Raw genomic sequence first — 14,799 nt, forward strand, 5'->3', positions numbered from 1 at the left:
ATTATTCTTTTAAAAAAATAAGAGGAATACGTGAGCTACCCTTCCATTATTTATAAGTATTATAAAACTATATTCATTAAGTCAGACACAAATGGGGGAAAAAAGATGTAGGCAAGTCAAAGGAACAAGATTTTGAAGTTGTTAAAAGAGAAAAACAGAGATCAGTCTACCATCTAGATCATCTGCCTGGGCTCACTTTACCATTCAGTGTCTCTGAGCTATTTTACAACATTGTCAGTTGCATAAAACTGACAATAATGCCAATGACTCTTGTCTACAGAAATGGAGGTTACTTCTGTCCGGCTGGAATGCAATTAATTATTGCCTTGTGCATAGACTACTTTCTGCATCTCTCTGTAAGTTCATTTCAGCATATTCCTTTATCGCATATAAACGTATGAATTCATTTGAATTCTTTAACAGTTGTTAGTATCTTATTGATTTCCACCGTAAAAGGTCAGAAATCCGGAAATGGATCCAAAATTATATTAAAAATTTAACATACGATTTGGGTAGCACTAAAATTAGTAGAAAGGATGAGATTATTCACTAAATGGTGCTGATACAATAATCAACAGATAACTTTTAGGGAATAGTAGCTATGTACCAGTCAGTATACTAAGTGCTTATATTAAAATACAATTCATTTTACAGGCAAAAGAAACAAAGAAGGTAAGTAACTTCCAAGATCACACATCAATAATAAGAAATCCAGGTTCAAACCCAAGCAGTCTTCTACCAAAGATTATATAGTCTTGGAGAGTTAAAAGACACAAGCAATTCATTTGGATCTATACTACACTTCCTACTCAAAAATAAATTCTAGGTTAATTAAAAACTCAGACAAAGTACTGAAAGAACTAGAATATATAGGTGTATATTTCTACACTCTAAGTGGGGAGATGATTTTACTAATCTGTAAAAAAAAAAAAATTCAGAAGTCATAAGGATAAAATTGATAAGCCTAACTAGATTAAAAACAAAACAAATTCCTAAAAGGCTAAGACTACCATAAATAAATTCAAACAAAAAATTAACTATGGGCAAAAAAAAAAGTTTCTTGTATGTGTGACAAAAGATTAACTTTCTGAAAATGCTCATTAATAAACGTATTTTAAAAGGTAACCTAACATGAAAAACAAACTTAACATACTGATCACTGAAAAACAAGAGAGAAATGATAATTAGATTAGTGAAGGGGTGCAGACCCACACACTCTTGTACTCTTAGGTTTGTCATTTAGAAATTTCTCTTACAAATTTTAAATAAACATACTCTCTCTACTCAGCAATTCAACTTCCAGGAATTTATAATCCCAGACCTACTTGTCCAAAACTGCAAAGATATTTTTACAAGGATGTTCACTGTAGTATTATTTGTGAAGGTTTTTAAGAAAACAAACCTGTAAGCAATTCATATGTACACCTATGGAGAACAAAAGAAAAAACTTGTGATGCATCTATATAGTGAAATACTATTCAACTATTAAAAAGGGTGAGATGAATATGCACACGTGTTAGAGTGTATGAAACATCAGGGTAAGCGAAAAGGAAGTTGCAGGACAGAATATATAGTATATTGTGTCTCAAAAAAGCAACAAAATGTATAGGTGTGTATATACAAAAAAGTTTCGGAAGGAAAAAAGTATACGCTGATATATCTGTAGAAAATAGATGGGGGATGGGTGAAAAAGAGGAGTTCTTAACCTTCTGTTTCACAGCATTTGGCTTGAATTATGTTTTCTCACAACAAAGAAAATATTTCATAAGAAGGCAAGTTTCACTACAGCAAGTGACAAGACTGAGACTCAAGATAAAGCTAAACTGACTCTTGGATCTTAAAAAATAAGCGCACTACAACTGACAAAAACACACCAAAAACTGGAAACAAGCAGTACGCCAAAATTTACCAAAGGACAGAAACAGGTATGTTAATATGAGAACCTAAGACTATTTGTATAAAGGAACACATGAATAAAACCTCAGAATTTTAAAGCCAAACAAATAAATTTAAAATCCGATGCTATTAAAAACATTTATTTGCATTCTGATTTTTAGGTCATAGCAAGCATCATGAGCACTTTATTGGACATCTTGTCCTAAAAATATCACAAATGGGTAAATGCAGTGGTTTGCTGGTAAACTGGCAGTGGATTCAGCAGTGAATGGTATAAACACTTCCACCGTGGCTGACTTCAAACTACCAAGCTCACAAACTTCTGCATGTTTAATAACTGACTCTCAGAGGTTGGTACAGGCCAGCTCCAATACACTACGAGGTTTATGGTATATTTAATATTGAGGTACAGGTCCTCCTTAAATACTACTATGGCTTTTTTTTTTAAACTTCAACCTTAAAGGATACCATATATACAATTAACAAGCACAAGTCATGAGTATATAGATCAATGAATTTTCAAAAAGTGAACTATTTGGGCTTTTCAAAAAAAAACAACTATCTACAATTTTCTGTCTATTAATACAGAATAATTCCTCCCACCTTTAAAGAAAAAAGTGTGAAAAATATAACTTTTCCTAAACACAAAAAGTTACATCAGGTAACTTCTTAGTACAACACTGAAATCATCTCTACTTTACATATAAGTGCCTTGAAAAAGTTCAAAGCTGGATTTAACAAGTACTAAGTGTACTTCATTTTCTGCTTCCTGGAAAATTCCTCTTTGAAACTTCCTTGAAGCACAGCTCGCTGCTCCTCCTGCTGGAAACAGAGGCAACTCTATCTCCAGAAAGGGAAGCAGCCTCCGAGTAAAGCTTTCTGCTACCACAGAAAGGAGAATTAAAACACTGACCTTACCGTGAGACCTGACATGGCCTCTCTGATCAGCACAGAAAATCAACAGCAAAGCAACCTTGAAGAAAGTATTTTCACAAAGAAGGAGATACACTTACATGGCAGAACAAGCATAATCACGGCCTACATTTACTGTGGGAGTTAACAGGTCCACAGGGTCACACACAGCCCTCCAGGAAATGCTGTGGGTCAGGGTCCACCTTCCCTACCTTCCCATCTGGGGACAGCAGGTGGACGGGCCTGTCAAAGGGCAGCCTGCTCACCTATTCCCGCCTCTGAGCCCAAGTGATTACCTCTCTACTCACCATTCCTATCAGCATGGAAATAACCTCTGTGATGTTTTTGAACATGCTGAAATCGACACTTGAGGTATAATTCACATGCAATAAAATATGTCCATCTGAAGAGTAGGGTTGTGTCACTGTACACAGCTACATATAACACTTCCATTACCCAAAACGTTCCTTCATGTCCCTCGACAATCAATTCCACCCCTCCACTTCCAGCCCGGGTGACAGCTGAGCTGCTTTGTTATAATCGATAAGTTTTGCCCGCTGTAGAATTTCACAGAGATGGACGCATGCAGTGTATTCTCTAGTCTATTTCCACTCTATGTTTGAGATTCATCTCTGTTGTTATACCAGAAGTGCATTTCTTTTTACTGCTGAGTAGTATTCCAGAGAAAGAACAATGCTAACTTTAAGACAGAAGGGAAGGAAGGAGCAGACAAAAATGAAGAGAATTCCTGAATTAAAGAGGAGGGAAACAGAATTACTGTAAGCTAATGTCCATCTCCTTAGTAAAGAAAAGACCTAAATGATCTAGGGTAGGCTCGAGGAGAATTTTAAAATGTATGAAGACATAACTACAAAGACACAGACTACAGGCAAATAATCATGGTAAATTGTTTACACAGAATGCTACACCGGCATTTTTTTTTTTTTTTTTTTTTTTTTTTTTGGTGCGTGGGCCTTTTACCGCTGTGGCCTCTCCCGTTGCGGGGCACAGGCTCTGGACGCACAGGCTCAGCGGCCGTGGCTCACGGGCCCAGCCGCTCCACGGCACGTGGGATCTTCCCAGACCGGGGCACAAACCCGTGTCCCCTGCATCGGCAGGCGGACTCTCAACCACTGCGCCACCAGGGAAGCCCTACACCGGCATTTTAAAAAGACATTCACTATGTATTGCCTGTTTGTGCACTCAGCAAATATTCACTAAAGTACCTACTATGTACACAGTTCTATGAACATAACAGTCAAAACTTCTGCCCTCATGCAACTTACACACATTCAGGAGAAGAAAAAACAGGAACTTACAAATTGGTGGTACAGATGATTTCATTTTTTAATTAATTAATTTTATTTATTTTTGGCTGCACTGGGTCTTCGTGGCTGCCCGCGGGCTTTCTCTAGGTGCAGCGAGCGGGGACTACCCTTTGTTGCGGTGCGCGGGCTTCTCATTGCGGTGGCTTCTCTTGTTGAGGAGCACGGGCTCTAGGCGCGTGGGCTTCAGTAGTTGTGGCACATGGGTTCAGTAGTTGTGGCTCGCTGGCTCTAGAGCGCAGGCTCAGTAGTTGTGGCACACGGGCTCACTTGCTCCGTGGCACGTGGGATCTTCCCGGACCAGGGATCGAACCTGTGTCCCCTGCATTGGCAGGTGGATTCTTAACCACTGCACCACCAGGGAAGCCCAGAATGATTTCACTTTTTATATATATATATATATATATATATATATATGTTTGTGTATGTGTGTATGTATGCATGCATGTATTTGATGTTATTTGCCTAGAAAAATATATTAACTATTATTTTAAGTCATGGTAAGAATGGTAAGGATGGTAAGAATGAGGGCACTGTTCTCCCTTTTCTGTATTTTCGTAACTGTTCTAAAATAAGGATACTGTCTTAGCTCAGGCTCCTATGACAAAATACAACAAACAGGGTGGCTTATAAACAACAAACATTTATTTCTCACAGCTCTGGAGGCTGGAAGCCCAAGATCAGGGTGCCAGCGTGGCTGGGTTCTGGGGAGGGGCCTCTTCTAGGCTTCAGATGGCCAACTTCTCGCTGTGCCCTTACAAGGTGGAAGGGGTAAGGAATCTTTCTGGGGTGTCTTTTATAAGAGCACTACTTACATTCATGAGGGCCCTCATGACCTAATCACGTCCCAAAGGCCCCTACATAGGAATTTTAGAGAGGGAGTGCACCCACCAACATGCAGCAGATACGTTACTTACATAATTGTACGTATGTATGTATGTATGTATGGCTGCGTCGGGTCTTTGTTGCTGTGTGCAGGCCTTCTCTAATTGCGTTAAGCGGGGGCTACTCTTCGCTGCGGTGCACGGGCTTCTTATTGCGGTGGCTTCTCTTGTTGCAGAACACAGGCTCTAGGCACGCAGGCTTCAGTAGTTATGGCATGTGGGCTTCAGCAGTTGTGGCTCGCAGGCTCTAGAGTGCAGGCTCAGCAGTTGTGGCGCACGGGTTTAGCTGCTCCGCGGCATGTGGGATCTCCCCAGACCAGGGTTCAAACCTGTGTCCCCTGCACTGGCAGGCGGATTCTTAACCACTGTACCACCAGGAAAGTCCCCATAATAGTTTTTAAAGCTTTTGTCCTTAGAGGACCTAGCTGAGTTAGAAAATCTGTCTGTTCTCTTACCTCATCCTCAGCATGCTGCTCAGAGGTCAATTTCAGCACAGTCTTGCACTGATCCACAAAAGTGCTCGCAATCAGCTCGGCATGGCTCAAAAACACAGGGATCTCATCCTTGCTCAGTGGCTCATCACCCATTATTTTGGCTATCATAAGGTCTAACAACGTAACCCTATAAAACATAAAAGATTTTTACATGAATATGTAATACTGAAGCCATTTTAAGAGAATATTTTTATTTTTAAATTCCTTACTTGTTTATAATGTCCCGCTCGGGAAAACATATTTTTTGTGAATACAATTACTCTTCATCAACTGCCTGTTTTTTTAAATCTTGATTTCTTTGATGTGATTTGGTTACAGAAACAAGCACCTTTTTATATCCATTACTTTCAGCACTGGAATAATTCCACATTTCAGAAATGTTGTCAAATTAAGTTTCATAGTATTCACATCTACTATAACAATAGCAAGGTTAAGTGGGCTAACATTTATTCACTATTTACTACAGAGCTAAACATTTTGCATACATTTCCTCATTCAATCTACACAAAACCTTCATGAGGCAGATACCGTCAACAGCCCCAAGAGCAAAGGGGGAAATAAGGCCTAGTGAGGCTAATCAATTTACCTGTCAGTGTCACACATACTGAGTTGCTGCGGCAGGGTTCAAACACAGGATTCAATCTGTCTCCTGGGCAAAATGCTTTACCCACTCATTCTACTATCTGTCTTGTGAAGGTTGGGTTTTTTGTTTGTTTCATTATTTTACTTTACAAAAAACACAAATCTGAAGACCAAACCTATGCCATTTTTACTTCAATATTTAAATTATCACTTAAATATTTCTATTCAACAATCTCTTTCCTTCTCCCAGGAAAAACAAATCATACACAGAACAGTCTATCCAGCATAAATCAAGTAGGAGGTTTCTCCAAATCACATTCTGATTGGGATTTTTTTCTGATATGCATAATTCTCATGTATTTCTACATCAGAAGTGATACAAATATCTAAAATGCTCAGCAAATGGGGGAAAATATACTTGTATTAGTAGGCAGGGAGCATGTCTCACTAAGAGAAAAGTAAGAACTGGTTACTGCTTCAAGTAGAAAATAAAACGTGCTGAACTCTTCCTGTATTTTAGCCAAAGGCTGGCAAAGATCATCAGTCTGTTAATGTCACCCACAGACCTTAGCAATTTTCAGAGCTCCTAAAACTTCAGATTTCTTATAGAAATGATTAATCCAAAACAAAACAAACAAATAATCCCCTCGACTGAGCACAAAAGAACAACAAGTAGTTCAGTATTGGGGTATGTTTGTTTTCTCGAACTCACATATGATTTTTGAAGATGAACGGGGTGCTCTGGCCCAGAGCCAGGCCTCCCACCTTCCCCGAGCAGGACAATCCTCCGGGAATGCTAGGGAAGAGGCCGCCTAGCATGTATGATTCAAGAGGAACCCAAATGTCTGCCCTAAAAATATTCTTTGTAATCTGGCAGTTACTTCGAGGCCTAAGAAGTCGTGATCCCTGGCTTTAGGGAGTTCAGCACCCAGTGGACTACTACCCAGAACACGGTGAAGAGGAATGAGGAACGAGACAGGTCATAACTGGGGGAAAGGACCAAACACCAGGCAGATCTTGAACAAGGAAGGAGCAGATCCTGAAGGAGTCAGGTGGGGTCAGGACAAAAGGTGGGCCACGGGGTGGTGGTAATCCAGGCTGTCCAGCAGCCACAGGAAGGCCCTGGGGTCCAAGGAGACCGGCTGACGGGGGGAGACCTGGGAGGTGGTCCCAAGACGTAAGGTCAATGCAGATTTCCTGCCTGCTTTACACAGTCACCCGGGGCAGTGCTTCCCTCAGACTTCTCCCTGGCTCAGGAGGTGCACCTCTACACTCTGTCAGGTGATTACAAGATGGGAGATCTAAGGAGATGGGGAATGAGTGATTTGGAAGGAAAAAAGGGGGAAAAAATCAGAAATAAATCTTTAAAATATAAAAATACAAACCAAGCTTGAATATTACCAGAGAATAAATTATACTTCATTAAATGATTGTACTTATATTAAGTCATCTGCCAATAAAAACTTTTAAAGGCTCCCACTGTTAAGGAGTGCGTCCAAAAACTTTAGTCTGATATATGGGGCTCTCCCACCCAGAATCCCCATCTAACTCTCCAACTCCCTCTACTTCTAGCCACCATCAAATACTATCCTTCTCGGGAATTCCCTGGCAGTCCAGTGGTTAGGACTCCGCACTTTCACTGACGAGGGCCCGGGTTCAATTCCTGGTTGGGGAACTAAGATCCCACAAGCCACATGGCGCGGCCAAGAAAAAGAAAAACAAAAAACAAAACAAAACAAAAAATCCTTCTCATAAAATAAAGGAATCACACACAGGACATATAATTCAAGTAGGAAATTTTCTTTCAGCAGCATTTATTTTGATTGTGCATTTCATTCGCCATCCCCACTTCTATGCCAGAAAACATATATGTACTGAAAAGTACTGCAGTCAGGGAAAATGGGACATAATGTGGAATGTCTTACTTCTTCCAGTCTCGGGGGAACCACACTAAATACTTCCTTGAAAACATAACAGAACACAAGTGGTCTAACAAATCCATTCACTCAAGAGTGAAGGATGCAAAAGTAGAAAGACCCGGTCAGGGACTTCCCTGGTGGTCTAGTGGTAAAGAATCTACCTTCCAATGGAGGGGACGTGGGTTTGAACCCCAGTCAGGGAACTAAGATCCCACGTGCCGCGGGGCATCTAAGCCCACGTGCCACAACTACTGAGCCCAAGAGCCTCAACTAGAGAGCCTACGTGCTGCAATTACCAAGCCCACGTGCTCTGAAGCCCGCATGCCACAACAAAAGATCCCGTGCCACAACTAAGACCTGACGCAGCCAAAACTAACTAACTAAATAATTTAACCAGGGGGAAAAAACAAACCAACCCAGTCAAAGAGGTCAGAGACTAGCTGTCTAAAATTATTACACCTCAGTCTCACTTCCTTTAAACCAGAAATCATCACTTGAGCTGCCTCAGACTCACCAGACACACCACTCAGCTCAGAGTCACTCTATAATTTTATCTCTCAATCACTGGCTGTCATTAGTGTCCCACTTCTAATTCACTTCTGATTGAACAGTTACATACCCTGTCCTCAAGATGATGATTCCTGTTTCATAAAAAAACTGACAGCAATGTACATGTGAAGGATTTTAGGAGAAAATTCTATAGCAAGATTCATATTTTAAAGTTATGCTTGGGCTTCCCTGGTGGCGCAGTGGCTGAGAGTCCGCCTGCCGATGCAGGGGACACAGGTTCGTGCCCCGGTCCGGGAAGATCCCACATGCCGCGGAGCGGCTGGGCCCGTGAGCCATGGCCGCTGAGCCTGCGCATCCGGAGCCTGTGCTCCGCAACGGGAGAGGCCACAACAGTGAGAGGCCCGCATACCGCAAAAAAAAAAAGTTATGCTTAAATTGATGCAGTCTACAATTTCAAAAGCCATGCTTGCACCATCTTGAAACAAGTAAGTTTTTTATGAGAGTGAAGGGCAAAGGCGGAGGGGGAAAGAGTGAGAGAGGGAGTTTCATGAGTGTTCTAGGGCAGGAAATAATATCCTATAATTCCGGAAATAAAATTTCTCTAATTCAAAGACTGACATCTCCAACAAATTATGAATAACTACTCCACCTGTATAATTTGTAGAATGGCATGCCACAAAGGCCAAAACTTTTATTAACCTGGAAAACAGGCTAACCAAGATACAGGCAGACAGCTGTTGCTGAATTAATCTCATTAGTCCCTTCATAAATTACAGATATAAGAAGTTAGTGCGTTACAGGGAAAATGATCACTGATTTGGCATCATACAGACAAGAGTTCAAATACCACCTCTGCTACCTTTGTAACCCAGGGCAAATACCTAAATGGCAAGAATAATGCTTATTTCACAAGGTCTTTTTGAGGATTAAATGACAATGGCTGTATGTTGCCTTCATACGTAACAGTGATGCTACCTGGAGGAAAAAGTCAAGATCATCAGAGGAGAAGTAGTAATAACAGCAGAAATATGGAAGCAGAAATGGCCACTCACAGTTACTGAGTGACGATTACATGCCAGCACTGAGAGCTTTGTATACATTTCAGTTAGTAACCACGACAATTTCAGGGGGTGCCTACCATTACTATCCTCATTTTACAGATGAACAGAGTTCCAAAAAGTAACTTGCCCAAAGTAGTGAGTGGCACAGCTAGCCTCTGCTCTTAACTACTATGCTATACAAATTATAAACCTGAAAACTACAAAAGTTGGTTTCCAAGAGCAGCTAGTTTAATTCAATATTACTCCAATTTGCTGGGAAGGGGGACAAGAAAATTGTATAAACACAGGCTCTCATTTCTGCTGAATCATACCATGTGAATTGATTTTGACCCTGTGTCCAAAGTATCTTCACCAAGTAATCTGTCCAAATAAACTACCAGGGTGAAGCCGTCAACTAACTGTGACAACTAAAAGAACCAGCACACGAAAAGAGCTTCCGAGCTCACAGGGCGCTTCCCCTCCCTACGCGCCCACACTAAGGGCGGGTGGGGACTGTGCACCCTGGGGACCCAGGGACCACCAGCAGGTGCTTAATGAATACAGTGCTTGTTTCGCTGACTGAGCCTCAAGCATTTTAAATCTAACAGCCCCAACGAGACCGTATACTCTAATTCAGCAGGTCGGGGCCACAGCCTGGGCTCGCCTCAGGGGCCTCTGGTGTGTGCTCCCAGCTGAGACACCACAAAGGCCCCCCAGGAATCTCCAGTGCAGTCCCTCATCTGAACCACAGAACACAGAAAATGTCCTGACTGTCTTCTCGGTACTCACAGGATGGTGTGTAGCACCATTCCAGGTGCAAGGGGAGAAGTTAATTCGTTATACATCCCTGTTGAGAAGAGCGTATCTTTTCAATCCTATTATTCTGTCAACGTTCCACTCTGAACAAAGAATTATCTGTCATTGCCCCAAACGAGTCAACAGGGAACCCAGCGGCCTCTACTCAGCCGCAGAACTCTGAGCGCTCCTGCCAAGACCCCATCCCCTCCTCCCGCCCCTGAGCAAAGACAAGCAAGCAGACTCAGCAGTTCCCACAGTAAGCTCCACCGGAACCGGCCAACCCACGAGGTCCACGGCAGCACACCACCTCCTCTTGGCTGACAGAGCCATCTGCTGTCTACAGTATCAACAGAGACGGCGTCTTACAGACAGGCTTCAGTAAGTGTTTGATATTAGTAGAGTTTTCCATTCCAACACTGTTCCAGTACTGATTCTGGTGGGTGTTAAGAATAGAGAACTCACAAGATTCAGTTTTTGTCCTTGAAGAATACATATTCTAGCAGAAAAGCAAATTATCATGATAAACGTGCAGATGAGGATGCAAAGAACTTTGCCTGGGAAAGTCAGGAGAGCCAACAGAAAGCAGGCAGTATCTGAAAAGGGCCAACAGAGCACAAGTGTGTATTCACCAGAAGGAGAGGGGGTAGTCAGGACATTTCGGGCAGAGAAAAGGACACACACAAAAGCATGAAGCCAAAGGGGAAGCCTGGAAAACTGACAGGAGTTCTGTGCGGCTACAGTGTGGTGACTGGGGGAGAATGAGAAGGAGCTGGAAATGAAGCTACGTTTAAAAAGGGCCTTGAACACCACACCATGGAGTCTAACTGCATCCTGTAACGAGCTACATAAGCCACTAAATGGCAGGGCAAGACCCATGCAGGCAGTTCAGTAGATGACAGAGGAGAAGGGAAAAACAAAAATTAGAACAATCAGTATTGTTCACAGCAGTATCATTCACAGTAGCTGAAAGGTGGAGCAACCCCGTTGTCCATCGATGGACGACTAGACAAGCAAAATGTGACATATGTCAATACATACGGTGGAATATTATTCAGCCTCAGGAAGGAAGGAAATGCTGACACGTGCTATAACATGGACTAACCTTAAGGACACTGTGCTAAGTGAAATACGCCAGTCATGAAAGGACAAATACTGTGTGACTCCACTTACGTGAGGTACAGCTGACCCTTGAACAACATGGATTTGAACTGTGTGGGTCCATGTGTACGTGGAATGTTTTCAATAAACAGGCACTACAGTACTACATGATCTGCCGTTGGCTGAATCCGAGGGCACAGAGGACCCTCGGATGCGGAGGTCGACTGTAAGTTACACTCGGGTTTCTGACGCTGGTGTTCAGTGCCTCTGAGCCCTGCATTGTTCAAGCATCAACTGTACTTAGGGGAGTCAAGTTCACAGAGACAGAAAGTAGAATGGTGGCTGCCAGGGGCTGGGGGAGGGGGAAATGGGGGTAGTTGTTTAATGGGTATAGTTTCCATTTTACAAGATGAAAAGTTCTGGAGATTGGTTGCACAACAATGTGAATACACTTAAACTACTGAACTGTACGTTTTAAAAAGGGTACGATGGTAAATTCTATATTATGTGTATTTTATCACAGTTTTTAAACAGGCTGTAGCCAAAGTCCAGTCAAAGGTGACATGTAAACCAGAGCTGTGACAAGCAAGTGAATTCACAACATACTAAGGTGATATACTCGGTAAGGCTTACTGACCAGTGTAAAGCGGCAAGTGGAGGAGGAGGTGGGGATAACTCTGAGGTTTCCAACCCAGTAGGTGATGTTACATTAATGAATATACTAGATAAAACTTTTCATGAGTAAGAAAAATTCATTCGTCTACACAAGCTTTCATTCAAAAACTTTTTTTAGCGCTTGTTACGTGCCACACAGTGGCTAGGAAATGTGGACACCACAGAATAAAAAAGACCAAATCCTGGCCCTCACAGAGCTAACAATCTAACACTGGTGTCATACAATGGCAAGCAGGTATGTGACGTGATACAATGTGTAACAGACGACGTGATGAAACAAAAGCACTTCTCCTGTGGAAGAAAAATAGAGGACGGGGAAGAGGTGGCAGCTGAGTAAGGAATTTGTATGAAGTAGGAAAGCCGTGGCTACAAGTTCTGTATAAATCAAAATGGACAATGTTTAGTTTGCCATCCTCATTTTGTTAGGAAACAGGTCGGTTAACAATAGATCATTTGACAGGAATATGGAAAATATAGACTTGAATATTAAACTGTGTATTCTCTTGCATTCAGACATTCCTTACTGCAAAGCAATTTACTAATTTATAGCACTATTCTTCATATTACTTATTTTAATTCTTTTTCTGCAAGAGAAGTAGGCATATGACAGTGGTGGCAGGGGGTACTGGATTTATAAATATGGCATTTAAACTGACTTTAAAAGCACAAACTTTTCCTTTTTGTTAAAGATATTAAAGAAGGAAAAAACACTACTTAACAAGACTACAAAGGAGTGCATAAAGATTAACTGTTGGAACCCAAATGTACAGAAAGAATTTCAAAACCACAGCAATTATCAAAATTGTGACTACAATCAAAAGATTAACATTTTTTACGGTTTTTGATCATTAGATCTGTGCCTTCTGAGTAAGTTTTATTTTCCTAAGGCAACATTTCCAATCAGGTTAGGAAAAACATACACCCTTGGAATGGAGCGAGTACTAGGAATCACTTTATTCAATCCTCTAATTTTACATGTCAAGAAACTGAATCCAAACAAGGTGGAAGACCTGGCTAAGGTCACATGAAGAGTTACTATGACAACAAAGCACAGAGCCAAGGCACTAAGGTCTCTGGGCTCAGAGGGCACTGCTCTTCCCCTACTCGGCCAGTGAAGGTCTCAGAGAGGTACTGATTTTCTTTCAGTCTAAAATATCTACTGGAAAACTATAAACCTAGCAGAATGTATCCCAAATCATGACAGCAGGGATGTGAACAAATGAGCACATTTCACCTATACAGCTGTAATACACAGCTGCATGATTTACTTTTATAAAATCGAGGGACAAGCATAACATTTTGTTCTTAACATTTTTTAATATGGTTTTACTGAATAATGGCGCCAACCTGGATTCTGCAACCCTACGTAAATCACTGCCTGTTGTGGCTGCGCTGTAATGTTAACCAACCAATTTAAAACCATTACTGACACAGAAACATGTATTTAGAGATTTTGTGCCAACTACGAAACCACACAGCTTTTCAGTCATGTGTACAGAGTACTCGATATGGAATGCTAAATACTCAAAACCACACTGGGTTTTGGGGTTACCTTTCTTGATTGCTCATTTTGGCATACATGACTTTAACCAATTCCGGGCTTTTCAGAAAATGGTCTGTAATAATCAAGAACCTAAGAAAAAAGGAGGGAAAGGTTTGGTTACTACAAACATAGTAAAATAGACATGGCCTTATCTACTTTATAGGCATATCTTATACATAAAAGTACTCCTGTTTATTGAATTTTTCATTAGCTGTAATCTTCAAATGTTTTAGAGGTTCACATACTATTTTTCTATTAGCAGCTAAAAGAGAATGAAAACCCTCAAAATATTTTTCTCCGATTTTACTTCTGAAAAATGTATTGAAATGATTCAAATTTATTCAACTGGAGGAAAGGGCCTACTATAGTTTTTATCTAAGTTGAGAAAGAAAAATACTTCACTATAGTTCAAACAATAATATGAAATTTAGCTACAAGTTCAGGTATAATAAAACATATTAAATTGTTTTAGTCAGAAACTTAGTGCTAAAATTAACCAGAGAAATAGACATGTCATACTTTTTATTTAAACATACGCCAACAACACAGTAATGAATACTGGCTTGATTATCTACTCCTTAAGAGCCCTCAAGTTACCAAGAAAACATCCTCACTGTCAAGCACTGCACTCATCGAAACTTAGAGATCAACTTGGGGAAACCCTTGAGGCAAAGATTACAAGCATATTTCTTCAAAGTACCACTGTGACACCTAAAAAGATTGAACAGTACTATTAATTAATTCTGAATCATATTTACCAGAGGGCATCTGAAGACTTACGAACTAAAGAATATACTATTCATAACCAAGGTTATGAATAAGCATGACAGTAAAGCGTTTATATTGACAAACACGGTTTATTTAATCACTTCTTAATAAATAACAGAACAAAAGTATGCCTTTAAGTACGGTAGCCAAATGAGGCATGTTAACTACCACGACACAGCGTCACTTCACACAAACACAAAACCTAAACACATGTTCTGTTTCTTCCACAACCTTTCAAATAAGTGACCAGCACTGATGTAAATATTTCCAACAATAATGGGTAATATTCAAAATTCTCAATTTTCACGTCAATTTAGGTAGGTCATCAAACAGCGACAACAGAAATTCATGCACA

General features: G+C 40.8%; 1 protein-coding gene across 1 annotated transcript in view; it reads right to left on the minus strand.

Annotated features, from left to right (window-relative positions):
* ATXN10 (ataxin 10) overlaps positions 1-14,799 on the minus strand; it is a 150,512-nt gene that overhangs the window by 89,644 nt on the left and 46,069 nt on the right. The window contains exons 6-7 of the mRNA XM_030855647.2: positions 13,686-13,766; positions 5,473-5,638 (exon numbers count right to left, since the gene is read on the minus strand). Coding sequence (XP_030711507.1) covers positions 5,473-5,638; positions 13,686-13,766 — 247 coding nt within the window. The remainder of the gene's footprint in view (positions 1-5,472; positions 5,639-13,685; positions 13,767-14,799) is intronic.

The sequence above is a fragment of the Globicephala melas genome, chromosome 10, assembly GCF_963455315.2.
Source record: "Globicephala melas chromosome 10, mGloMel1.2, whole genome shotgun sequence".
Taxonomy (NCBI): Eukaryota; Metazoa; Chordata; class Mammalia; order Artiodactyla; family Delphinidae; genus Globicephala; species Globicephala melas.